Below are 23272 nucleotides of genomic sequence, written 5' to 3'. Positions count from 1 at the left end.
CTTAAACCGCATCATCTTCAACAGGGTAAAACCTCTCTCCTCAATATTCTCTCTCAACGAGTCAAACCCACTAGTGGCTCTCTCCTCGCCAATAAATCCAAAGCAGGAAAAGCCTTTCGATCCATCAGTGCCTTTGTTCAACAAGATGATGTCCTGTTGCCTAATCTCACCGTCCGAGAGACCCTTCGTTATACAGCTCTTCTCCGTTTAGATTCCTCAATTCCCAATAAGGCCAAGATGGAACGAGTGGATACCATCATGCAGGAATTGGGACTTTCCAAAGTGGCCGATACGATTGTGGGACTTCCTGGACTTTCGAAAGGAATTTCGGGAGGTGAGAGAAAACGGCTCTGTATTGCCATTGAGTTACTCACGGAACCGAGTGTGTTGTTTTTGGATGAGCCAACGACAGGTAAGTAGTAGTACTTGTACTAGTCTGTGAGTGAGAACAGGATAATGATTTATATCCTATGACCCAAATCATGTCAATTTTCATGTTATGATCCTATTCAAAATGAATTAAATCAAATGAATTCGTGTTATTCTTAAATAGGTTTGGATGCAAAAACAAGTTTGAATGTAATTCAATTGATCAATCGTTTGGCTCAACAACATGGAAGAACAATTGTGTTGACGATTCATCAACCTCGCAGTGATATCTTTCAATTGTTTGATCGTCTATTATTGTTGGCACGTGGCAAAATTGCCTATTTTGGTGACGCCCACAAAGTCATTCCTTATTTTGAAAAAATTGGATATCAATGTCCTGAAGAGTTCAATCCAGCTGATTTCGTCATGGACATGGTCACAGAAAATCCAGCTCTTGCTTCAGAAAATTCAGAAAAGGGAAAACGATTTAAAGTTGAACAAGAGAAACGTATTGAACGAATCTTGTCCTTCTATTCCGATTCAGAATTGAAAAAGGAGAATTCTCAAATAATGGAAAAGACTTTATTGCAGTCACAAAATGAAGGAGAGCCAGAACTCACCACACTCAAGAAATCATCAAAATATAACTCGAATTGGTTCTATCAATTCTTCGTGGTTCTCATGAGAGCCTTCCTTAATACCATTCGAAATAAGGGTGTTAATATGGCCCGTTTTTCACAACAAGTCTCAACTGCCTTCCTTCTTGGATTAATTTATTTGAGATTGAATAATGGACAAACGGGCGTTCAGGATCGATTGGGAGTGTTATTCTTCTCGACTAGTAACTTGTTTTTTGGAAGTCTATCCTCCTCATTGAATATTCTCCTTCAGGATAAACCAGTCTTATTGAGAGAACGTGGAGCGAAAATGTATCATGTGAGTAGCTTTTATTTAGCACGTGTGGTAGCAGATATTCCAGGAGCAGTGTTTTATCCGATCTTGTTTGGCTCGGTGATTTATTGGTGGCTAGGATTGAATGCTGCAGTCGAGAGATTTTTCATGTTTATTTTGATTATTGTGGTCATGAGTCTGACAGGACAAGCTTTAGGATGTGCCATTGCTAGTTTTGCTCCAAATCCTGGGGTGGCCTTTACAATCATGCCTGTAGTGGCAACAGTGGTAAGTTTTCATCTTGAAATGTTTGTGAAATGTAATGGGTAATAACGGATATCATAATTGAAATCTTTGTGACCTTGCACACCTTGCAATGTTCATTGATTATGTGGAATGGAAAATTTTTAATGAATTGATCTGTTATCCAGCTCATGTTATTTGGAGGATTTTATAAGAACTTGGCAACTATTCCAGTGTATTTTATTTGGATTTATTGGACCAGCATTTTCCACTTTGTTTTCGAGTCATTTGTCATTAATGAGTTTAAGGGATTGAAGCTGGAGTGTCCTTCCTCTTCTTTCTGCCCATTTCCTAATGGTGATGCTGTGTTGGAGAATTTGGAAATGGACACGGTGATGTCGGTGACTTGGATTAACTTGGGATTGGGTCTCGCTCTCATCCTGGTGTATCATATCTTTGCCTATACTTGTTTGAGATTGGTTGTGAAACCAAAAGGAGGTTAAAATATTTTTGTTAGAATGCTAAAAAACTGAATGTTTTGGAAACATTGAAAATTGATCTTTCTTTTTTGAATCATATATTGTGCAAAATGAGTGGCCTTAATGAGGAAAAGGAGATGGTTTTCTGAATGTTTTCAAGGTCGTTCTGTACTTTTGTAAACCATCAGAAACCTCTTTCATGCTACGAGAGTCCTTAATAAAACTCAAATACATTAATTGATTGGCGACAGCTTTCACTGAATAAACCCAATACATGCCCATCAATGGGTTAATGTGCAAGGTTGAATATTTCACTCGCTCCTTAATATCTGGTGGATGATAATTACCATAATGTCCTTCAATGGCAGCAATGATGCAACTTGAAACAATGGATGCATTGTGTGACATCTTTTTGAAAGCATAGTCACATGCTTGTTTGAACAGTAAAAAACAATTCCATTCTTTCAAGACAGAAAAAGCTCCTTTAAAACCACCTTCGTATTGTGAAATGATACTACTCGTATTTTCAAAAAATAAAGAAGAATGAACTCCATGGAAATAATCAACTCCGAAACCAATACAAGCCATAATTCTTTTGTCCATTGGAAGAATTTTCTCAGAAATTGCATAAACTCCCGCAATGCTCATGCCTATGCGCAGATGTGACAATTAAATTAATCATATGAAGCAGTACAATCATGAATGATCATTTCGATATATGCAATGAGAACACAAGAATACTTACTATCTTCATGAGGCGAGCCAAGTTTTTCCTCATTTCCTCTCATCAGCGAATCATTTCCACCATCTACCAAGATCATCAATTCGATACCATGTCTCTGAATGATAATTTCATAACCCTCAGTCATTCCTATAACCCCAGTACCTCTATCAAATGTGTAAACAACTGGATTCTCATCAATACCATTCTTCTTTAAAAATTCACACAAATACTTTTCAGGAAAATAGACCAAATCATGATTGTTCGATTCTGCATGAACAGCATAAAGAACGTTTTTGTTCGGATATGATGCAAGTTCAATATTCTCCGTATTCTTATCCATTCCTATTGAGCAGTGAATAATAATTATTAAAGCGAATGATTGAGATTTTGAGATTGACGGATCAGTTGTGTTGTGATAAAAGTTGACATGATCGTATTCAATAACAACAACAACAACAACTACTCATTCATGAATTCAACTTACGACTCAAATCGGTAAACGCCAAGTTCGCCAAATAAACATTCTTGTTCATTGCTTTCAAATCAAAATACAAAGGCAATCCCGAATAAATGTCAAAGCCTCCACCACAACCGGCAATTAAAATATTCTGACAATCGGAAGCCATTTGAATCAGTGCATTGTTCATCTCACTCACTCCAATTTTAATTGGTGGTGTTGAGGATGAACTTGGAAAAGTTTCAAGATCTCTCTGTGCTTGATCCGATGATGCGGATGACGAGGGAATGAGTTTGTTGTTGAGCATTTTTTTTTGTTGAGTGAACTTGTCCGAAAAAGGTGCGAGTACTCGCTATTTCGCGCGCGAACAACGAACTGCATAACAAGTATGCATTTTTTTTCAAAACTCTGTGAAATGAAGATCTCTTCTTTGATTTCCAACCATGTACAATCACAGATTCGAATTCGTGGTTTAATCCACATCGTCCCATTTTCTACGTCCATCACTCCGGTTTCCTACCTCCAGATAGTGATGCAGCAATTGAAAGGAATTGGCCTGAAATCCAAGTACTACTACTCTGACAAGATTGAAGACTAAGGACCTTGTGTCCTTAGTTAGAATCCCAACTGGATTCGGTGTACATATACCTCAATAAATTTTTTTCAAAACGATCCGCCCTATTCCTATTAGTGTCGTTGTATTGGAACAACTGCAAATTCAAAAGTATTAAGGTGCTCCTTAGGTTGACCTCACCTTAATGAATTATTTCACTTGTTCCCCTCTGCGACAACTTTTAGGTAAATATTCAATATTTCCATCTTCTCCTCAACAAATAAATCACATAAACGAACAACAGAAACACTGCTTGCAACCAGACAACAATCAAGAATGATTCTCTTTCTTGAATCGATTTCTTTCTGTCATTGGGATTGGATTGATAATTCTCTGAAAATAAATCATAGGAAACTTTTTGAAGAGTTGAAATGGCTTGTTCTCGTTCCTTTTGACGTTGTGTCGCATTCACAAATGGAGAATCGTCTTCAATTCGATACGTGACTGGAAATGCTGGTGAGTTCAGTAATTTCACACCCAATCTTGGGTTTGTGAAAAGATAGTGCAAGTAATATGGTTTGACTTGAATCATTTCTGCAAGTTCGTCCATGTAGAGTGTGTAATCGACTTGAATGGTATGTCGTTTAGAGTTGAGATATCTCTTTTGCATCTCCTTCTTTTTCATTTCGATATCCGCTTTCATTTCTGTTTCGGATGGCAAGTGACAGTCACCACGGAAGGCTTGAGCAGCAATTCTGGATTGTAATTCTGCGATAGGCATGATTGCTCCCAAAGGTTGAACCAATCCAATGAATGCAATGGAAGGATGTGACGGATGGAACATGTACTTGTATATATGTACTTGATTGTCGTCGCGATGACACAATGACAAGTCCTCAGAAATTTCATTCAAATATGGGAATTCAATTTTGTAACCTGTACACATAATTACTGTGTCAATATTGTGAACAACGGTTCCATCTTCAAATTCAACGGAATGACCGTCATTTAAAAACTTGGAAATATTCCGTTGAACATTAATGACTCCAGTTCGAATCTTTCCAACGAGTTCACTATTAATGGTTGGATGAGAACTCAGCAAGTGATGCCGAGGTTGCAAATTTTTGTCCACTCCTTCAATATTTCCGTAAAATAACTTCATAGTATTTTCCATGACAAATTGTAAAGCAACAGTTGGTAACAACCATAAATAACGAGGAACATGATCGAGAGGAGAACCAAACAGAGATTCTCTTGGAATGATCCAAGTTCCTGAACGAGTGGAAAGTGTGACACTTTTTGCAACGTTTTTGGCCAATTCTGTGGCAATATCTCCACCACTATTGCCGATACCAATCACAAGAGCATTCTTATTTAAAAATTCTTCTTTGAATGGGTCCTTGTAGGCATGTGAATGCATGACATGGCCTTTGAAATGCTCTTTTAAACCCTCAAAGTGAGCCATTTGAGGTTTTGAGTGATGTCCAGTACAGGCCATGATAAAATCAAATTCTTCTTCCATTTCGACAAGGCGAGTGGTATCCGTGTCATTGCTACTATTAGCTTGTTTTACAGTTTTCACAAGATATTTTTCACCTTTTTTAGTAATTGATACCACCCGAGTTTCAAATTGAATATATTTCCACAATGAGAAGTGATTGGCATACATTTTAAAATACTCAATAATCTTGTAATGTGGTAAAAACGGAGGAAACTCATCTGGTATTGGAAAATCCGAAAAACTCATCATTTCCTTACTCGTATTAATCACTGTCGATTTGTAGACGGAAGAAAATTCACTTTCATTCTCGGAAAATCTCCACAATCCTCCAATATCATTAGTGGCTTCATAACACACAGGTTCAAAGAGAATACTTGGTTTTTCCTTCGAATTCGAGGAGTTTCTTTTCGGAAAGGTGCAATCCATCGTTCGATGGTCTTTTGAATTTTGAAAAAGTGGATATGAAGGAACGGAATCGGGAAAGAGTGTGAAATTGGATTCGAGGAGAGCTTTGATGGCACTGAGACCGCTTGAACCGCAACCGACAATGCACACACGTTTGGTGATGAAAGAATTGGAACCTTGATCAGAACTTTGAGCCATTTTTTGAAATTTTTACTTGAGAAGTGCGTCACCACAGAGGTCTTATGTGTGCGCAACGAGATTTTTCGCTGGAGTGAGTTGAGATTCGCTTGGATAATGGACTAGAATTAGTCCAGCGAAACTGGAGTTCTTTTCTCCAGCGAAACTGGTTTGCGTCACCCAAAAACTGCGTTGCAAATGCATAAGAGAATGGTGACTGTTGGCAAGTGACAGTTGGATGCATTTCAGGCTCGAGTTCATGAAAAGGACAATTGTCCTCTCCTCATCATTCAGAACATACGGATTTATGTTTGAAAAATCGTGTAATTACATCATGAGACAATCCTTCTTCTTCTTTGATTCCTCTTGTTTTTTAGACCCTTCCTTTCCTTCATTTGGAAATAATACGGCTTGTATGCACTTTTCAAAAAGTTCCTTAATTCCACTATTCAATTTACTTGAACATTCTTGAAATGAGAAGGCCTTAATTTCTTTGGCAAATTGTTCAACTTCTTGAGTGGTGACAGGTTTGCAACTTCGTTGTTGAAGGAGTTTCAATGAAGCTGGATCCTCACGAAGATCTGTTTTTGTGGCTGCTAAAACAATGGGAACATGTGGGCAGTGATGTGTGACTTCTGGCAACCATCTGGTTCTGACATTTTCGAAAGGATTTGGATCAACCACGCTTATACAAATGATAATGACGTTGGCACCTGGATAGGAAAGTGGCCTCAGACGATCTATTCATGTATTCCCAATGTTGTCAAATAAGAGTTCAATTATGAAATTTGGACATGGAAATCTTTTTCAATCAAATTTCTAATCCAAAAAAGGAATTACATACCACTGTGTCAAGAACAAAAGAATTGTAAGTCATTCAATAGAGAGTTGATGAATTGAAATTGAATACATACTAATCTTCCTGACCAGCTGTTTTCGAGGATCGAGTGGTCATTCAAATTCATTTTTGTTAACACAATTGTCATGAAATTCCAGTACATCAAATCCAACTCACCTGTATCCCATATTCCAAGATTTACTTTAAATCCTCTATATTCCTGAATGAGATAGGTATTTTCAAAAACAGTTGGGATATATCCTTCTGGAAATTTGTTATCGACATAGACTTTGACCTGATGTGACAAAAAGTATTCACAAAATGGAAGTATTTACAAACAAAATCGATGAATGAAAAAACACCAAAAAAAAGAGAAATATTTGCAAGTTCCATTTGTGTGACGGATGATGGATTGTGACCACATTTTGTGAGTCAACGTTTGGTAAAAAGTGGTGTTTTATGAGAGAGAAGGATTCGAATGGTTGATGTTGTTGTTTTGTAAGTGTTAGTGACAATGATGTTTTCAAACCATACAGTAAAGTTTGGACAAATTGAAAAATAGTTTCATTGTGGTGATGATGATGGAATTCCTTGTATAAGAACAAAAAAAAGAACATGATGAGATACATACCAGACATGTCTTGCCTGATATGGATGATGATAATGTTGTTGGTGATGATAAAAGGTGATAAATGTTCATAAATCATGATTCGGCAAAATAATTGAGAGTTTGAAAGGTTTTGATCTTGCCATCATGAAAACAATCGAGGACAACAACGTACCGACGGCACCATCTCCCACGACCACACACTTGATCTCTGTTTCGTTGTAGGGCATTTTGCTGAATGATCAATCACTGATTGTTGTGCAACAATAATGGATTTCACCGATGGAATTGGAAGTTTTTAATGTTTCGATAATTTTTTGTGTGTTGACAAGTGAGGGTTCCTCTTTGCAAGATGAGAGTCCAAACCGAGATGTTGAACATTTGAAGCGAGCGAAGAAAACAATGGACATCCGTGCAGGTGTAAAAATTGAAAGACAAAGAAACCACAAAGGATAATGGGAAGAGTGAGAATTTATATTCTCAAAATTTGATATCAATAAATTATTCTTGCATTGGGTTTTGTTGTGAAACTGTTGCATTTCCATCATTGCCTTGTTGTTGTTGTTTCAAAAGTGAGGATGTTGCTTTTGGATCATTATATTCCTTCTCCTCAGTTTCTGGATCAACTTGACGAATGTACAAGACATTGTTGCACCGGATTAACAAATCTCCGAGGTTTCCTCTGAATGAACCATCAATCCATTCCTCACTATTTGCCAATTGAAAATTCATGTAGTGATCCACTGATTTTAAAAGTCCTTTATACTCCATACCCCATTTGAGTTTAACAACGACAGGTTTTCCTATCGATTCGTTGAGGAAAGGCTTAGGATTGACTAGATCGATCTAGTGTTAGAGTGATTATGGTAGTTGGTGGTCCATCATCATCATGATGAATCCGATACAGTTCCGAAAAGATGTATATTTTCATTCAAAACGTGTGTATATTTCACCACGATTATTATTGTGGTTGTTCAATTCAATACGGTGCAGGTCGCGGTTGTGTTGTTGTTGTGTTGTTGAGATTAATTTTAGATAGTTAATCATCATCATCAACATATATTAATGTAGTATCATCATTCCGCATGGATCAGAACAACGGCATTTGTAATTATTCAGATCAAAATTATATTCATCCATATATATTTTTTACATTGTTCAACACAACAAATCAATTGATGATGAATGAATGAACAGAGGTGAAATAAAGATTTATCAGCAAATGAAAAATTGAAAAACTCAATACCTACCGAAGACATTTTTTGAACGTGCTGCAACAACACGAAAAATGAGTCTTCTTTCACGAGATTTACAAGCAAAGACTTCTTACAATTTGCAGAGCCTGGAAGGCATTGAAGGACAAAAGGGATACGGAGTGATTGATAACACAAATGGAACGGTGATCCATGTAGGTAGATTCAATAATTGGTTGACCTAATGATGGAACCGTATTATGTCATGACAACGTTAATTTGATTTTTTGGACATTTCCGTTACACAACATTTTGATGAATGGAATTATCATCTTAAAGAGTGAAGGAATTCTAAAGAGTCAACCGGAGCTTCTCACTCACATCCATTTCATGTTGCAAGATGTGAATGGTCTTCTCTCGTCCACCAATTCGGGAGAGTCCATGAAAAAATTACAAATTAAATTTAACGACCAACCCTCCACGCCATCAACCACCTATCATATTGCTCTTTCCAAAAGCTCTACCTTTGTCGTTCTCACCCAACAATAATTTATAGTATTAATTAATAATAATGATTAAATATCCTGTTATTCTTTTCATCGATGCTTGGTATAAATTTTGTTGAAAGAAAAAATTCAGGGATGGGTTTATTCGATGATAAACGTTGTTCGATGGTTTTATGTACATTATTTACAAGCCGAACGTAAGATACGTAGTGACTTCCTAGCAGGCACCCCGGAAGTAAAGGTGTTTAAACTGCTCACGATAACAGCAGCAACCCCTGGGATTCGAACGCTGGACCAGTTGGCTGCCACAGTTCCAGAAAAACCACTCGGCCATATGCGGGCAGCGGGTTTGTTGAAAGAAAAAATGAAGAGTTTCACTAAATTATGTTCTCGCTCATTGAGTACTGCTGCTTTGTGGAAGACTCACTCTTCGGTGCGATTCTATCAGATTGGTAGGTTATGCTCAAATCATACAACTTTGAGTTGTTATTATTATTTACACGGAATGAAATTGGAATATTTTGACATTAATTATTCAAAAAACAACAAATGACAACATTCAATGATGAACAAATGATGATGATGATGAACATCAATGGGTTTTTTGAATGAAATTTATTAATATTGCACTTGTCAATTCTTCAAATTATGCTTTCATCATCATACGATATCACAATATCATCATCACCATGATGAAACACAAATTCATTCAATTAATGTCGTTTTTTAATGAATTCATCGCATCTTTGTCATCATCATCAATATCCTATTGCTCATCATTGTCCAATCAATCAAAAACTTGAATATCTCATTGATTGTCTTCTTCCTTGTTCCATCCACATTTGGTGGCAATGGTATATATCATTCACGAACCCCAACATTCAATAATATAACCAAATTGGTAAAACATAACTTCCACCACAACAGACCTCGGAAAAGTTGCTTCCACATTTGCAATTCCCTCACTCACCTCATTCCAAAACAAAGCCTTGGAGGTTGTTTCATCCTCTGAGAATGATAAGGACGTTCTCATTCAAGCACCACTCTATTCCGGAAAGACTCTCTCCTACCTAATCCCCACTTTTGAAGTTGTTACAAAGGCTATCCGTGAGGAGAGATGGAAGGAACGACCAGGTTTCCGTGCTTTGATTATTGTCCCATCACGTGAAGCAGCACTCGCAGTTGGAAGACAAGTCGATCAATACATTAATTCATTACCAGAAAGTGAACGTCCAAATATCTCTGTTGAAAAACCCTCTCTAGAGGTCTACAATAGAAATGCCTCCATAAAGCAAGGTCATGAAATTATTGAGGAATACAATGATTATGAAGCTTATGAACATTCACAAACTCGTAGAGAAAATGTTTATGGATTGTCGTATGCAATTACATGTGGAGGAAAAAGTCTTGAAAAGGAAATTACTTTGCTCGATGCGAGCGAACCTGAGATTATTATTGCAACTCCTGGAAGACTTTTAGAACATTTGAAGAACTCTGATTACTTCCGCAATGTCAAGATTGTTATTGTTGACGATTGTTCCATGCTCAAGGGTTCAATGGCTTCCATGATGGACCAAATCTTTACTCCAGAGAATATTTCACCAAATGCTAAGAGAATTTTTATCAATGACACGGAGGGCGTCTTTTCTAAATTTTTGAGAAATTCTGAAAATGTTGAAGTTCTTACTAGTGAAGAAACTATCACAAAGCACAACGTGAAACAATCAATCATCAAGACACAAAACACTGCCGAACAATTGAAGGTGTTATATGGTATTTTATCAGAAAATAAGCACAAGAAGGTTGCAGTTTTTGGCGACTCGGCAAAAATCATTCACGCACACTATTTAATGGCAGAAAATAATCTGTTTTCTTCTCTCATTAGTTCCCGTATTTCTCCAACAAGAGCCATGACTGCCTTCAGCTATTTCAACGAACTGGAAAATGGTATTGCTTTCTGCAGTAACATTGCATGCCCAATGAATCCAAACGTAGATTTGGTCATTCACTTGGATGCCCCTGCCACACAACAAGTTTATGAAGCAAGAGTTTCTCGTGCTTATGGAAAGAGCAATTCACAATCTATTGTTCTCATTTCATCTTCCACTCAAAATGTGCCAGAATATTTGAGTAGTGTTTCTTCATCTCCAGCTCCTTCTGGTTCCAACTCTGAATTTGTGATCAAACCACTCAGAGTTGCTAAAGTCCATCAAGAAAATGGTTACTATTTGCTGTTGAACTTGGTGACCAAATATGCCGAGTCAGAAATCGACAAGAAGGCTGCTGTTGAGAATGCCATAACTACTCTCAAAGAATTGGGCTTTTCAGAGGATTTACCAAAAATTTCTAGACACACCGCCATCAAAGTTGGTTTTGAAAAGGAATTTCTTGAGGCTGGCTTGTTGATGCCTTAACTGATCTATCCTATACATTAAAAGGCTTTATTGTCTGTATTGTGTTGCACTCATCTCATTCTTTAATGATTCGGGAGTTGTCGATGATCGTCTCCTCTTTTTGATGTATTGTGGTTTAATGTCATTTCAGTGTTCATGCCAAACCCTTGCCATTCTAAGCATTCTTATTGAGCTTAATAGGTGCCAATTTCGTGGTGGCTGTTGGAGTGGAGCTTGTGGTTGCGGATGAACTCGATCTGCTCTCAATAACCATCGTTGGCGTCACAGCTGGTGTTGTAGATGTTGTTTCTATGGTATGGTCTTGCATGTTGATATTTTCCTCAGTTTCCAATAAATTTTGTACATAATTTTTAAGCTTGTCAATTTCCTGTTGTTGCTGCTCGAATCGTTTGTTATTTTTTTCCAAACTGTCGACAAATTCTGCAACCTTCTTTCGATCGAGACCTGTAATGGTGTTATCCGATAATCCAACATTACCACCCTTAAGGTTTGGGTCACCACCAACCATGGATCCTGTATTAATTGGCACATAATAGGTATCAGGTGTTCGAATTCTATTGAGAGAGGACCGAACAGATGTGGCACTTCCGGCACGTCTCGACCTTGCTGAAGAGATGGTCGATGCAGCAGTGGAAGTATTCAATTCCTTTCCTTGTTGTTGTTGTAATTGTTGCTGTTGGAAATGTAATGCATTCTTCAATTGGTATTCGAGTGAAATGATGCGTTGTTTGTACTGTTTTTGATCCTTTCGTAATTGATTAATTTCTTCGACAAGGACAGAATTTTCATTATTCTTTCGAACCAAGTCGCCCTTCAAATGTTCCTCACGTGTAGAGAGTGTTCTCTTCATACCTGAGATGGTTTGTTCTAAAAATCCACGTTGTCGTTCAAATTCCTCAATGGTGTCACGCAATTTCTCTCCTTGGTTATTTGCTTTAATTCCCTTCGTGAGAATGTTGTTGTAGCGCGAAACAATTTTCTTGAGGTGTACATTGGTGAGTTTTGAATCGCCATTACTTGTCAAGTTGGATAATTCTTGAATTAGTAAAACGAGCACACGAGTCTTGTCATCCACTGTTTGTTTCAGTTTGACAGATTCGGATTGGATGACTTCAATTTTTTCATTCTTTTGAGCTATTTGTGATTGCAAGTTGTCATTTTCAATCTTGGCTTGTAACAACTCCTTTTCAATATTTTTCAAATCCTCTCGCAACTCAGCAATGAGATTTTCCTTCGGCGACACTTCATTCTTGAGTTTGTTAAATTTAAATGTAAGAACATATCTCATTTGTTCTAACTCTTTGGCTTGACGGAAGAGGTCTTTCTTGTCTCGTTCTTGCATCAAAATAGCATCTTCTTGCTTCTTCTTGTCAACTTGTAGTGTATCTATAGTGGTGCGATATTCATCATTCTTCTTTTCCAATTGGTGAATTTTCTCTTCTTGTTTCGTAATCTTATTTTTGAGAGCCACAATTTCCTTCTTGAGCTCTTCAACTTTGGTTCCTTTTTTGACGGCTTCACCTTTTGCCTCAATGACAGATTGTTTGTGTTTTTCAATGGTGTGAATGAGTGATGTTTTCACTCGTTTGAGTTGTGTATCAAAGTCTTCCTCTGCTTGTTGAACCGTTGATTGATAAACACTCGAAAGCTGTTTAAAATCTTGACTCAAATTGTCATAGGTCTCAACAAGTTGAAGTTTTTCTTCTTCATACTCTTGTTTGAGTTTTTCAATTTCCTCTTCATGTTTTTCGGTCATGACTTTAACCAAGTCGACAAAGTAGGCTAATTTTTCTTTCAACCCTTCCACTTCTTTCTCATATTTTGATTTACATTCAGCAACATTGGACTCGGCAGTGATCCGTTCCTTATCAATTTCTTCTTGGTGCGTATATTCAATCTTGTTCAAGTTTTCCTTAAATGAAATTTCTTGATCTGCGAGTTGTTGTTTGAGTTGGTTGTTGACACGTTTGAGTTCCTTAATTTCGTTTGTATATTGAATGCGTTGTTTTTCCATCTCTTGGGTGTATTGATCGTTCAATTGCTCAATCTTTCGTTCGTGGTCGTCATGAGCTTGTTTTGACTTATCGGTCAGCTCGACAATTTGTTGTTCAATTTCTTCCTCACTTCCTTTTAGTGTATAGTACAAGTCATAGAATTTGTCAAAATCAAAGTTTTTAAATTGAATTGGTTTTCCATCTTTCCACGTGTCCAATTCCAACATAAAGAGTGTGTCATCGGAACCCAAACTGAAAAGGAATCGTTCATCACTTGTGAGCATTAATGAAACGACCGAGCCATTATGTACTTCGTATTCGAGAAGTGCCTTATCTAAATTGTTGACAGGTTTTTCTGGAGGCCATGAATACAATAGTAATTTTCCACTCGTTGTCCCAACCACTGCAACCTCAGAATATGAACTGTAAATGATGGAAGTTAAATCTTCTCGTGTCGGTATTTGGCTGTAGAGTGTTCCATTTCTAAAAGTCCACACATTGCCATCATTTCCTACAGCACTGCATGTATTTGTTTTGTTATCATAGGCGACACATCGAAAGTTGCATGTCTTGACAACATTTTCAAAAATTCTCAACTTGTCTGAAGCTAAATCCCACTGACAAATACTTCCATCAAAACTTGCAGATGCTAAATGTATGTCATCTTTCCCCCAAACAATGGATTTGATGATTCCAGAATGTCCTCTCAATGTATGTACAACTTGAAATGTTAAAGAAGATATAATGAGAATGGATGTGGCAGAGACACACGCAAAATATTGTCCTCCATTGCAAAAGGTAGCAATTTTGCAACTCTTTACATGCCAATCGTGTAATAAATAGAGATCTTTGGATAAAATGGCAAAACAACTCAGTTTGTATCGAAACCCTATCAAAATTCTTGTTCCTGTTGGATCCATAGACACACAATAAATATCTTCGTCGAAGGTTTTCTCTAGTTCTACTTGTCTCTTCATGTAATTCCATATCCTAAGAGTTCGATCAGAACCACATGTGACCATGAGAGGTTTTTGTACACAAGTTGCCAATCCTTGCACTAACTGTCCATGAAATCCAATGGGCAGCAAGGTGAAATTGTTATCATTTTCTTTCAAAATGTCTACATTTGTTAAAGAAAAGTAGGTAAATTTGTTGTCATCGTAGCAGCAAATCACATTATTTTCTTTTTTAGAGACACATAGCGAGACGATTTTTCGTTTTTCTAAGGTTCTGAAACGTTTGTAGTGATTAAAATATTCAGAGTCATAGGTTCTTTCAAATACTGAGAAATAACCATTTTCTCCAGCACATACAAAACCTCGATCAATAGCCTCAATACACAAAATTCCAGAAGCATTCGGATGTACGTTGGAGAAGGTCTTGACAACATTTTTGCCATCGATCACTAGAATTTGGCCTTCCTCTGTACCAACAAGTAGTTTTTCATCATCGAACCATGTGTGACATCGATAGGTATACTTGTCACTTCCAATTGGGTCGATATGCTTCAATTCTCCTTCTGTGAAACGCCAGATTTTCATGTCGTCGGGACCTGTCGTCGCCATTTGCCAGTGTGAGTAAGGGTTTATCGTGATTTGAGTCACACGGAAGGGAATCTTTTTACTTGATACTTTCTATGAGATTGTTAAGTGGAGAATGTAGAGGTGGAATTAAATAATTCGAAAAATCGTTTCCAAAATATACATCTCAATATGCAATAAATGCACACTTACGTTTGATTTTTCTAAATGCCATAAATAAATGGATTGATCTGGCTCATCTGTCACTGCTGCCAAATATTTGGCATCTCGAGAAAAATGCCATTGAAATGACTGGAGATGGTTTTCTTGATGTTCCTGCCACATTGAGTACTCGTGCTCGTTTGGCTGTTCGAAAGTTGTAGACAGATATCTGATATTCGGTAGAACTCTCTTTGGTTTGATTGAGATTTTGTTGGCTCTTTCGTTTGGAATCTGAAGAGTTGATGGATTCACTCAATGCAATAAATTTTCGGTTGTAGGAAATGGCAAAAGAATGAATTTCCAAAACATTGCCACTTTTCAAAATAAATGTATGAGTTCGTTTTTCATAATTAAATATTGAAACATGTTTTCCGACAAGATATACAATTTCCTCTTCATTTTCCAAATGTTGAATGGCTTGCGGTATATTTCGAAATCCGAGAGTGTGGCTGTTGATGATGATGATCGGGTTGATGCAATGATTTATCAAAAGAATTTTTTTTTAATGATCCAATTCGGTTGCTTTAAAAAACTTACAAAAATTTGAGACGCGTTCCTTCAAACGTTTCCATAGCAGCATCATTGTCATCTTCTTTCTTATCTGCATTTAATTGAGGAGAGCCAGGCTCAAACGAAGCATCATTCAAAATGTTGTTCGATGATGATTGATTCGGAATCTGAATGGTATTTGATGAGGACGAGGTTGTGGTGTCCTCATTCTCGGTCATTGTTACTGAAAGGGATTCAAAGGATGTTATTAATGAATTTTTTTTTAATGTAAAGATTTTGGCGGGAATGAATAAATTAAGACTTATTGAGCGCTCTCCTATAATGAACCTCAGGGTATAATATTAAAGCATTGCTGCTTCAAGCAAAATTGGCTTGGAAATTTCTCTTGCTGCTTAAAATTCAAAACTATCGTTTTCATTCTTTCCATCGAATTTCTTTACTGAACTATGTATTCGACTTCATGATTAGATCATTTGAAAGAACAAAGAGATGGAAAACATAATGCTCACTGTGGGTAAGTAAAGAGATATGGTATAATAATTTTATGCAATGAGTTTGTGAAGAGACTCAATACTATGATTGAGTTTTTCTTTTTCAAAATCGATCAAAATCTTATTCGATGGCACATGCTCAGCAAACAAATGCTCGTATCGACCAGGGTTGCCATCCACAGGTGGATAAATTCTCTTAAAGTTGTGCATTCGTGACAATTCATCTTCACTATCGTGGAGAATGTACTTTTCTTGAGCACTCACAGATTCTCCATAATAACGAAGTTTGCTCTGTTTCTCTTGTTCGTAATTCGAACGCGAGTAAGGAACCATACCAATAATATGGAAAGCTTCGCTCAAAACATCGACCTTCACGCGTTTATCGAGCACTGAGGACACTCCTAGAGATGGCATTATATTGACCTCAATGAGCCATGGCTTCAAATTGTTGTCGATCATGACGTCAAAACCATAAATTTCAAAGCAGTTCTTTGTGCTTGGCAATTTGACCTTGTCACATGTTTGTCTAATTCTTCCTTCAACGGAAATTAATGTCTTGACAATGAGTGATTCAACGTCACCCCAAATCTTTTCGACTGGGAATCCATTTCGTTTGAGGTATGATTTGAGGGATGGAATGCTCCATTTGTGAGCATGTTCATTCCAACCATCCTCCTCTGACTCTCCTTCTTCATTATTTCTCACGTAGGCATCAGACTTTTTGTTGAGTGAGTAATTGGTTAAATGCGAAAATACACTATCCAAATTTTCCATGTCGTATTCTTCGGTGGCAAATCGCGCTAATCCATCATTATGCAAATAAACACGAAGAGGATCATATGAGGAGACAAGAACATAGAGTCTCATGTCAAATTTCTTTCCGCTAATCAACAATGGATTTGCAATATATTCCTGAGCGAGGATACGTTTGTCTTGTGGAATTGGAGCCTGTTTCTTGGTATTGTAAACGCTAATTCCTCTTCCACAGCTACTTGCGAATGGTTTGAGAATGAAGAGCTCTTGTTCCTTACATCTCTGTTCAAAAACATTGTAATCGTACGGTAAGAGGAAGCTGTCAGGGAAAAAGTCATATTCAGCACCTCCCATTAATTGCTGTTGTCTGAAGAGATTAATGAAGAGTAAATCCTTTCGACCTAAATTTGTTGATCCTGGAAAATGATTCACTTTTTGAAATGCATTCAAGTGTTGATAAAAGTGAGCAGGCAAGTGACGTCCCCAGAAAATTGAAAATGGTTCCTTGATGAAACTTTCGAAACGTCTCTCCTTTTCCTCCTCGTCTGCACTCATAAATCCTCTCTCAACCACAGGAACGTCCTTTCCTAATCTCTTAAATCCCGCTCTGAGTAAGCTATATCTTAGTGCGCTATAATTAAAACTAGAAAGACGGTAGTATGGTTGTGAATCCACAATATTATCTTTTAAGGTTCGGGATTGAAGTTGTGCATTATGTTGTTCATAGTATTGGGCAAGGTTAGGATTAGGATATGTCTTGTCAATATTTGGTAATTGTGCAGTTAGAGATTCAACATTATCTTGTGATTGAAATTCAAAAGCAGCCTTTCCGTCCGTAAATTGATGAATGAGAGAGATGGTGGGTGGTCTCGGAGTACCGTATTGTTCAAAAATCGATGGCAACACATAGAATTTTTCTCTCCATAGCCTCCAAAGCTGCTTGCTCTGAAGTAGCCATTTCTGCAGGTGAGAGTGATGGTGCTGAGGCGGTTTGTGCTTCCTCTGAAATCAATTCCGATGGTGATGGCCTCGATGGAAATGTCTCTTCATTCACGGCAACACTTGTGGCAGACTGATGAGAGGTTGTTGTGGTTGAATAGGAAGCATAACATTGGTTGTTAGTAGTAGTATTATTATTATTTCTTCTCAAGGCAAGTCTATGATGTCCATTGTTGGTGAGAACGGAAGGAGAGCCTCCTTCCAGTCCAATCCATGTTTTACATAGAGAAGAGTTGGAAAGGAAAGGCTTGAGACGTCGTTGCATTTTTGTTTGTTGCGAAAAAAAATTGATTAATCGGCCTATCCATCAGCCTTTTTGATTGAATGGCTATCATCGTATGTTCGGAATGAGTGAAAACCCAAGCGCAATGGTGAATTCAACTTGAAAGAGAAGATGTTATAAAGTTCTGCATCTTCACAAAGTTTCGAAATTCAAAATAATTTCTTTAAAGTATTTTCTTAATGTTGAGGACTGTACATCTCTGAAATGCATGTTCAAAAGAATGGCCACATTGAACAACAACAACGAATTGACCATTAGAGGAATGGTGTACCACTAAATCGCTCAATTTGTTGAATACTCTTTGAAGGAAATTACTCGATTATGTGTTGCTTCCTTTTCTGAATTTGTCAAGCAAACACTTTCCACTTACAAATCCAACCAAATGATTGCATTGCACAAAGATTACTCGTCAAAAGCAAGCACGTTTATTCTCTAAAAAACAGACTCCACCAGTTTGAACATTTTCATATAACGCTGAATCACCTTTGAATTTGTTATACTTCCATATCTTTAGATTGATTTTCAATCCAATTCACAAATCAAAGCAATCCATTATTGTATTAATTCAAGCAAACACCAAGAATGGTCGAACTCAAGAAAGTTGCCAAACAAAAGTCTACTGCTGGACCTTCAGGAAAATCCAAACAGAAACAACAACACATTCCCTCAAAAACCAAAACTCGTGTACCACTCTTCCAAAAGATTGTTCAAGAACAAATTCAACCTGCTTACCCATCTCCCATTCTCGATGAGAAACGAGATCGCAGCTTTGAAGATCTGATGAAACATTCCCTCGATGAAATCTTGAAACTCAAACATACGGACAATCCACACAGTTCCTTCATTGGTAAGGCTGAAAGAATTCTCAATGCTGAGGAAGATATTGCCAATTATAGAGCCAAAGCAGAGCTTCCACTTCATCCTTCCACACCAAAACAAGTCATTTCTAAAGTTTCAGAGTATTTTCACGGTGTGATGGATCTTTCCTCTCCAGTGAATTTGGAAAATGTGAATCCTCCTGCAAATATTCCAGCATTGATTAGTTCCTTCTTTGGTTCATTGTACAACGTGGCAGTGGTCCACGATGAATTTGCTTGGAATGTTTCATTGACAGAAATTGAATCTTTGGGAATGTTATCGAAATTGGTCGGTTGGGATCCACAAACTGCGAATGGAATATTTACTTTTGGAGGAACAGGAAATGAATTGGTAAGTCGTCATCATTGTGAAATTTTAAACCCTTAATGATGATGGTTTATTGTTGATGAACTGCGAATGATTTATGAACATGAATTTTTGCCTTTTTAATGAAACCCAAAACAACATCAGTATGCCCTCAAAGTTGCTTTAGCAAGGTGTCTCGGAATGAAATATCGTTACAAAGGTATTCGTGATAGTGATCATGTAAAGGTTTTTGTCTCTGAGATTGGTCACTATTGCAAATTTAACACCTGTGATTGGTGTGGTATTGGAATGGACAATGTTGTTGGTATTGGCATCAATGATGACAATTCGATGAATATGGATGACCTCTACAAGAAACTCTCCGAATCTGCTCGCAACAAGGAAAAAATTGCATGCATTATTGCTACCTGTGGATCGACGGACCCATTCGGTGTCGATGATGTTCGCAGCATTGTGGAAATTCGTGACAAGATTGTTGAGGAATATCAACTCGATTACAAACCCTTCGTTTACGTCGATTCTGTGATTGGATGGCCATGGCTCTTCTTCCGTTATTATGATTTTGAGAAGAATCCTCTCCAAATTGACACTCAATATGTCCTTCCTGCCATTAAGAGTGTGTTTGAAAGAATTCAATTCATGAATTTGGCAGACGCTGTTGGAATTGATTTCCACAAGACTGGATTTTCTCACTACGTCTGTAGTTGTGTCTTATTCAAAGACAGAAAAGAATTTGAAGAGAATCTATCACGTCCCAAAGAGTTCATGTATTACTTGTATAATTTCTCTGTGTACAAACCTGGATGCTACACACTCGAATGCTCGAGACCTGCCATGTGCTTGTCTGCCTATAGCACTTTGTTATTGTTTGGAATTGAGGGTTATCAGTCAATGATTGCTCATTTGGTGAGTGTTCAACATGCACTTCGTACCGCTCTCTCTGAATTTGAGAACATTGTCATTGTAAATGATTTGGATAATGGATTTGTGACACTCTTCAGAGTCTATCCAGAAGGAATCAATGCCAAAGAGCAATACAAAAAAGAATTTGAAGAGAGTGATGCCACAGTTGTTAACAAATCCAACGATTATCAAAAACATATTGCAAACATTCTTCACTTGAAACGAATCGAAGAAGATGGACCTGCTCTCTCCTACACTAGAAATTTCAGAAAAAACAAACATGGACTTGCATTGTCTGCTATTAAGGCCTTCCCAATGAGTCCATTCTGTACTGAAGAACTTATTCGAGATTATGTGGTGAAATATATTGTAAATGTTTGTAAAGAAGTTGGACATGATATTGACGGCCATGTTGAAAAAGTGGAAGGAGAAGGCCATTGGGTTTGGGTTTGGGTTTGGGTTTGGGTTTGGGTTTGGGTTTGGGTTTGGGTTTGGGTTTGGGTTTGGGTTTGGGTTTGGGTTTGGGTTTGGGTTTGGGTTTGGGTTTGGGTTTGGGTTTGGGTTTGGGTTTGGGTTTGGGTTTGGGTTTGGGTTTGGGTTTGGGTTTGGGTTTGGGTTTGGGTTTGGGTTTGGGTTTGGGTTTGGGTTTGGGTTTGGGTTTGGGTTTGGGTTTGGGTTTGGGTTTGGGTTTGGGTTTGGGTTTGGGTTTGGGTTTGGGTTTGGGTTTGGGTTTGGGTTTGGGTTTGGGTTTGGGTTTGGGTTTGGGTTTGGGTTTGGGTTTGGGTTTGGGTTTGGGTTTGGGTTTGGGTTTGGGTTTGGGTTTGGGTTTGGGTTTGGGTTTGGGTTTGGGTTTGGGTTTGGGTTTGGGTTTGGGTTTGGGTTTGGGTTTGGGTTTGGGTTTGGGTTTGGGTTTGGGTTTGGGTTTGGGTTTGGGTTTGGGTTTGGGTTTGGGTTTGGGTTTGGGTTTGGGTTTGGGTTTGGGTTTGGGTTTGGGTTTGGGTTTGGGTTTGGGTTTGGGTTTGGGTTTGGGTTTGGGTTTGGGTTTGGGTTTGGGTTTGGGTTTGGGTTTGGGTTTGGGTTTGGGTTTGGGTTTGGGTTTGGGTTTGGGTTTGGGTTTGGGTTTGGGTTTGGGTTTGGGTTTGGGTTTGGGTTTGGGTTTGGGTTTGGGTTTGGGTTTGGGTTTGGGTTTGGGTTTGGGTTTGGGTTTGGGTTTGGGTTTGGGTTTGGGTTTGGGTTTGGGTTTGGGTTTGGGTTTGGGTTTGGGTTTGGGTTTGGGTTTGGGTTTGGGTTTGGGTTTGGGTTTGGGTTTGGGTTTGGGTTTGGGTTTGGGTTTGGGTTTGGGTTTGGGTTTGGGTTTGGGTTTGGGTTTGGGTTTGGGTTTGGGTTTGGGTTTGGGTTTGGGTTTGGGTTTGGGTTTGGGTTTGGGTTTGGGTTTGGGCCTGGGCCTGGGCCTGGGCCTGGGCCTGGGCCTGGGCCTGGGCCTGGGCCTGGGCCTGGGCCTGGGCCTGGGCCTGGGCCTGGGCCTGGGCCTGGGCCTGGGCCTGGGCCTGGGCCTGGGCCTGGGCCTGGGCCTGGGCCTGGGCCTGGGCCTGGGCCTGGGCCTGGGCCTGGGCCTGGGCCTGGGCCTGGGCCTGGGCCTGGGCCTGGGCCTGGGCCTGGGCCTGGGCCTGGGCCTGGGCCTGGGCCTGGGCCTGGGCCTGGGCCTGGCCTGGGCCTGGGCCTGGGCCTGGGCCTGGGCCTGGGCCTGGGCCTGGGCCTGGGCCTGGGCCTGGGCCTGGGCCTGGGCCTGGGCCTGGGCCTGGGCCTGGGCCTGGGCCTGGGCCTGGGCCTGGGCCTGGGCCTGGGCCTGGGCCTGGGCCTGGGCCTGGGCCTGGGCCTGGGCCTGGGCCTGGGCCTGGGCCTGGGGCCTGGGCCTGGGCCTGGGCCTGGGCCTGGGCCTGGGCCTGGGCCTGGGCCTGGGCCTGGGCCTGGGCCTGGGCCTGGGCCTGGGCCTGGGCCTGGGCCTGGGCCTGGGCCTGGGCCTGGGCCTGGGCCTGGGCCTGGGCCTGGGCCTGGGCCTGGGCTCTGGGCCTGGGCCTGGGCCTGGGCCTGGGGCCTGGGCCTGGGCCTGGGCCTGGGCCTGGGCCTGGGCCTGGGCCTGGGCCTGGGCCTGGGCCTGGGCCTGGGCCTGGGCTCTGGGCCTGGGCCTGGGCCTGGGCCTGGGCCTGGGCCTGGGCCTGGGCCTGGGGCCTGGGCCTGGGCCTGGGCCTGGGCCTGGGCCTGGGCCTGGGCCTGGGCCTGGGCCTGGGCCTGGGGCCTGGGCCTGGGCCTGGGCCTGGGCCTGGGCCTGGGCCTGGGCCTGGGCCTGGGCCTGGGCCTGGGCCTGGGCCTGGGCCCTGGGCCTGGGCCTGGGCCTGGGCCTGGGCCTGGGCCTGGGCCTGGGCCTGGGCCTGGGCCTGGGCCTGGGCCTGGGCCTGGGCCTGGGCCTGGGCCTGGGCCTGGGCCTGGGCCTGGGCCTGGGCCTGGGCTCCTGGGCCTGGGCCTGGGCCTGGGCCTGGGCCTGGGCCTGGGCCTGGGCCTGGGGCCTGGGCCTGGGCCTGGGCCTGGGCCTGGGCCTGGGCCTGGGCCTGGGCCTGGGCCCTGGGCCTGGGCCTGGGCCTGGGCCTGGGCCTGGGCCTGGGCCTGGGCCTGGGCCTGGGCCTGGGCCTGGGCCTGGGCCTGGGCCTGGGCCTGGGCCTGGGCCTGGGCCTGGGCCTGGGCCTGGGCCTGGGCTGGGCCTGGGCCTGGGCCTGGGCCTGGGCCTGGGCCTGGGCCTGGGCCTGGGCCTGGGGCCTGGGCTTGGGCTTGGGCTTGGGCTTGGGCTTGGCTTGGGTTTGGGCTTGGGTTTGGGCTTGGGCTTGGGTTTGGGCTTGGGTTTGGGCTTGGGCTTGGGCTTGGGCTTGGGTTTGGGCTTGGGCTTGGGCTTGGGTTTGGGCTTGGGCTTGGGTTTGGGCTTGGGTTTGGGTTTGGGCTTGGGTTTGGGCTTGGGCTTGGGCTTGGGTTTGGGCTTGGGTTTGGGCTTTGGGTTTGGGCTTGG

At 40.9% G+C, this 23272-nt stretch overlaps 10 protein-coding genes across 10 annotated transcripts in view; 4 read left to right on the top strand and 6 right to left on the bottom strand.

Annotated features, from left to right (window-relative positions):
- The window catches only part of FDP41_003658 (uncharacterized protein), a gene marked incomplete at both ends in the record, with an annotated part of 2678 nt that extends 672 nt beyond the window's left edge, over positions 1 to 2006 (top strand). The window contains 3 exons of the mRNA XM_044706986.1: positions 25 to 412; positions 554 to 1548; positions 1692 to 2006. Coding sequence (XP_044561718.1) covers positions 25 to 412; positions 554 to 1548; positions 1692 to 2006 — 1698 coding nt within the window. The remainder of the gene's footprint in view (positions 1 to 24; positions 413 to 553; positions 1549 to 1691) is intronic.
- Positions 2007 to 2102: 96 nt separating this feature from the next.
- Positions 2103 to 3470, bottom strand: FDP41_003657 (uncharacterized protein; the record flags this gene model as incomplete). The annotated part of the gene is made up of 3 exons (XM_044706985.1): positions 2103 to 2632; positions 2728 to 3048; positions 3191 to 3470. 3 exons carry the CDS (start codon positions 3468 to 3470, stop codon positions 2103 to 2105), a joined length of 1131 nt encoding a protein of 376 aa, XP_044561717.1.
- A 499-nt stretch (positions 3471 to 3969) lies between these two features.
- Positions 3970 to 5820, bottom strand: FDP41_003656 (uncharacterized protein; the record flags this gene model as incomplete). Its single annotated transcript, XM_044706984.1, has 1 exon — positions 3970 to 5820. One exon carries the CDS (start codon positions 5818 to 5820, stop codon positions 3970 to 3972), a length of 1851 nt encoding a protein of 616 aa, XP_044561716.1.
- A 306-nt stretch (positions 5821 to 6126) lies between these two features.
- FDP41_003655 (uncharacterized protein) lies at positions 6127 to 7474 on the bottom strand (the record flags this gene model as incomplete). The annotated part of the gene is made up of 5 exons (XM_044706983.1): positions 6127 to 6484; positions 6714 to 6729; positions 6815 to 6932; positions 7269 to 7282; positions 7420 to 7474. The coding sequence occupies 5 exons, from the start codon at positions 7472 to 7474 to the stop codon at positions 6127 to 6129; spliced, it is 561 nt and encodes a 186-aa protein (XP_044561715.1).
- A 271-nt stretch (positions 7475 to 7745) lies between these two features.
- FDP41_003654 (uncharacterized protein) lies at positions 7746 to 8503 on the bottom strand (the record flags this gene model as incomplete). The annotated part of the gene is made up of 2 exons (XM_044706982.1): positions 7746 to 8090; positions 8495 to 8503. 2 exons carry the CDS (start codon positions 8501 to 8503, stop codon positions 7746 to 7748), a joined length of 354 nt encoding a protein of 117 aa, XP_044561714.1.
- Positions 8504 to 8532: 29 nt separating this feature from the next.
- Positions 8533 to 8986, top strand: FDP41_003653 (uncharacterized protein; the record flags this gene model as incomplete). Its single annotated transcript, XM_044706981.1, has 2 exons — positions 8533 to 8652; positions 8777 to 8986. The coding sequence occupies 2 exons, from the start codon at positions 8533 to 8535 to the stop codon at positions 8984 to 8986; spliced, it is 330 nt and encodes a 109-aa protein (XP_044561713.1).
- A 321-nt stretch (positions 8987 to 9307) lies between these two features.
- On the top strand, positions 9308 to 11357 carry FDP41_003652 (uncharacterized protein; the record flags this gene model as incomplete). Its single annotated transcript, XM_044706980.1, has 2 exons — positions 9308 to 9395; positions 9871 to 11357. The coding sequence occupies 2 exons, from the start codon at positions 9308 to 9310 to the stop codon at positions 11355 to 11357; spliced, it is 1575 nt and encodes a 524-aa protein (XP_044561712.1).
- A 154-nt stretch (positions 11358 to 11511) lies between these two features.
- FDP41_003651 (uncharacterized protein) lies at positions 11512 to 15821 on the bottom strand (the record flags this gene model as incomplete). The annotated part of the gene is made up of 4 exons (XM_044706979.1): positions 11512 to 14985; positions 15085 to 15183; positions 15257 to 15542; positions 15631 to 15821. 4 exons carry the CDS (start codon positions 15819 to 15821, stop codon positions 11512 to 11514), a joined length of 4050 nt encoding a protein of 1349 aa, XP_044561711.1.
- Positions 15822 to 16145: 324 nt separating this feature from the next.
- FDP41_003650 (uncharacterized protein) lies at positions 16146 to 18111 on the bottom strand (the record flags this gene model as incomplete). Its single annotated transcript, XM_044706978.1, has 2 exons — positions 16146 to 17672; positions 17752 to 18111. The coding sequence occupies 2 exons, from the start codon at positions 18109 to 18111 to the stop codon at positions 16146 to 16148; spliced, it is 1887 nt and encodes a 628-aa protein (XP_044561710.1).
- A 600-nt stretch (positions 18112 to 18711) lies between these two features.
- On the top strand, positions 18712 to 23272 carry FDP41_003649 (uncharacterized protein; the record flags this gene model as incomplete). The annotated part of the gene is made up of 3 exons (XM_044706976.1): positions 18712 to 19338; positions 19459 to 20510; positions 20639 to 23272. Coding segments are annotated over 3 exons (4313 nt in total), but the record flags the coding sequence as incomplete, so codon positions are not given.

Source organism: Naegleria fowleri, assembly GCF_008403515.1.
Source record: "Naegleria fowleri strain ATCC 30894 chromosome Unknown tig35, whole genome shotgun sequence".
NCBI lineage: Eukaryota > Heterolobosea > Eutetramitea > Acrasida > Naegleriidae > Naegleria > Naegleria fowleri.
Note: the sequence above shows the minus strand (reverse complement) of the source record. Positions and strands in the feature narration are given on the sequence as shown.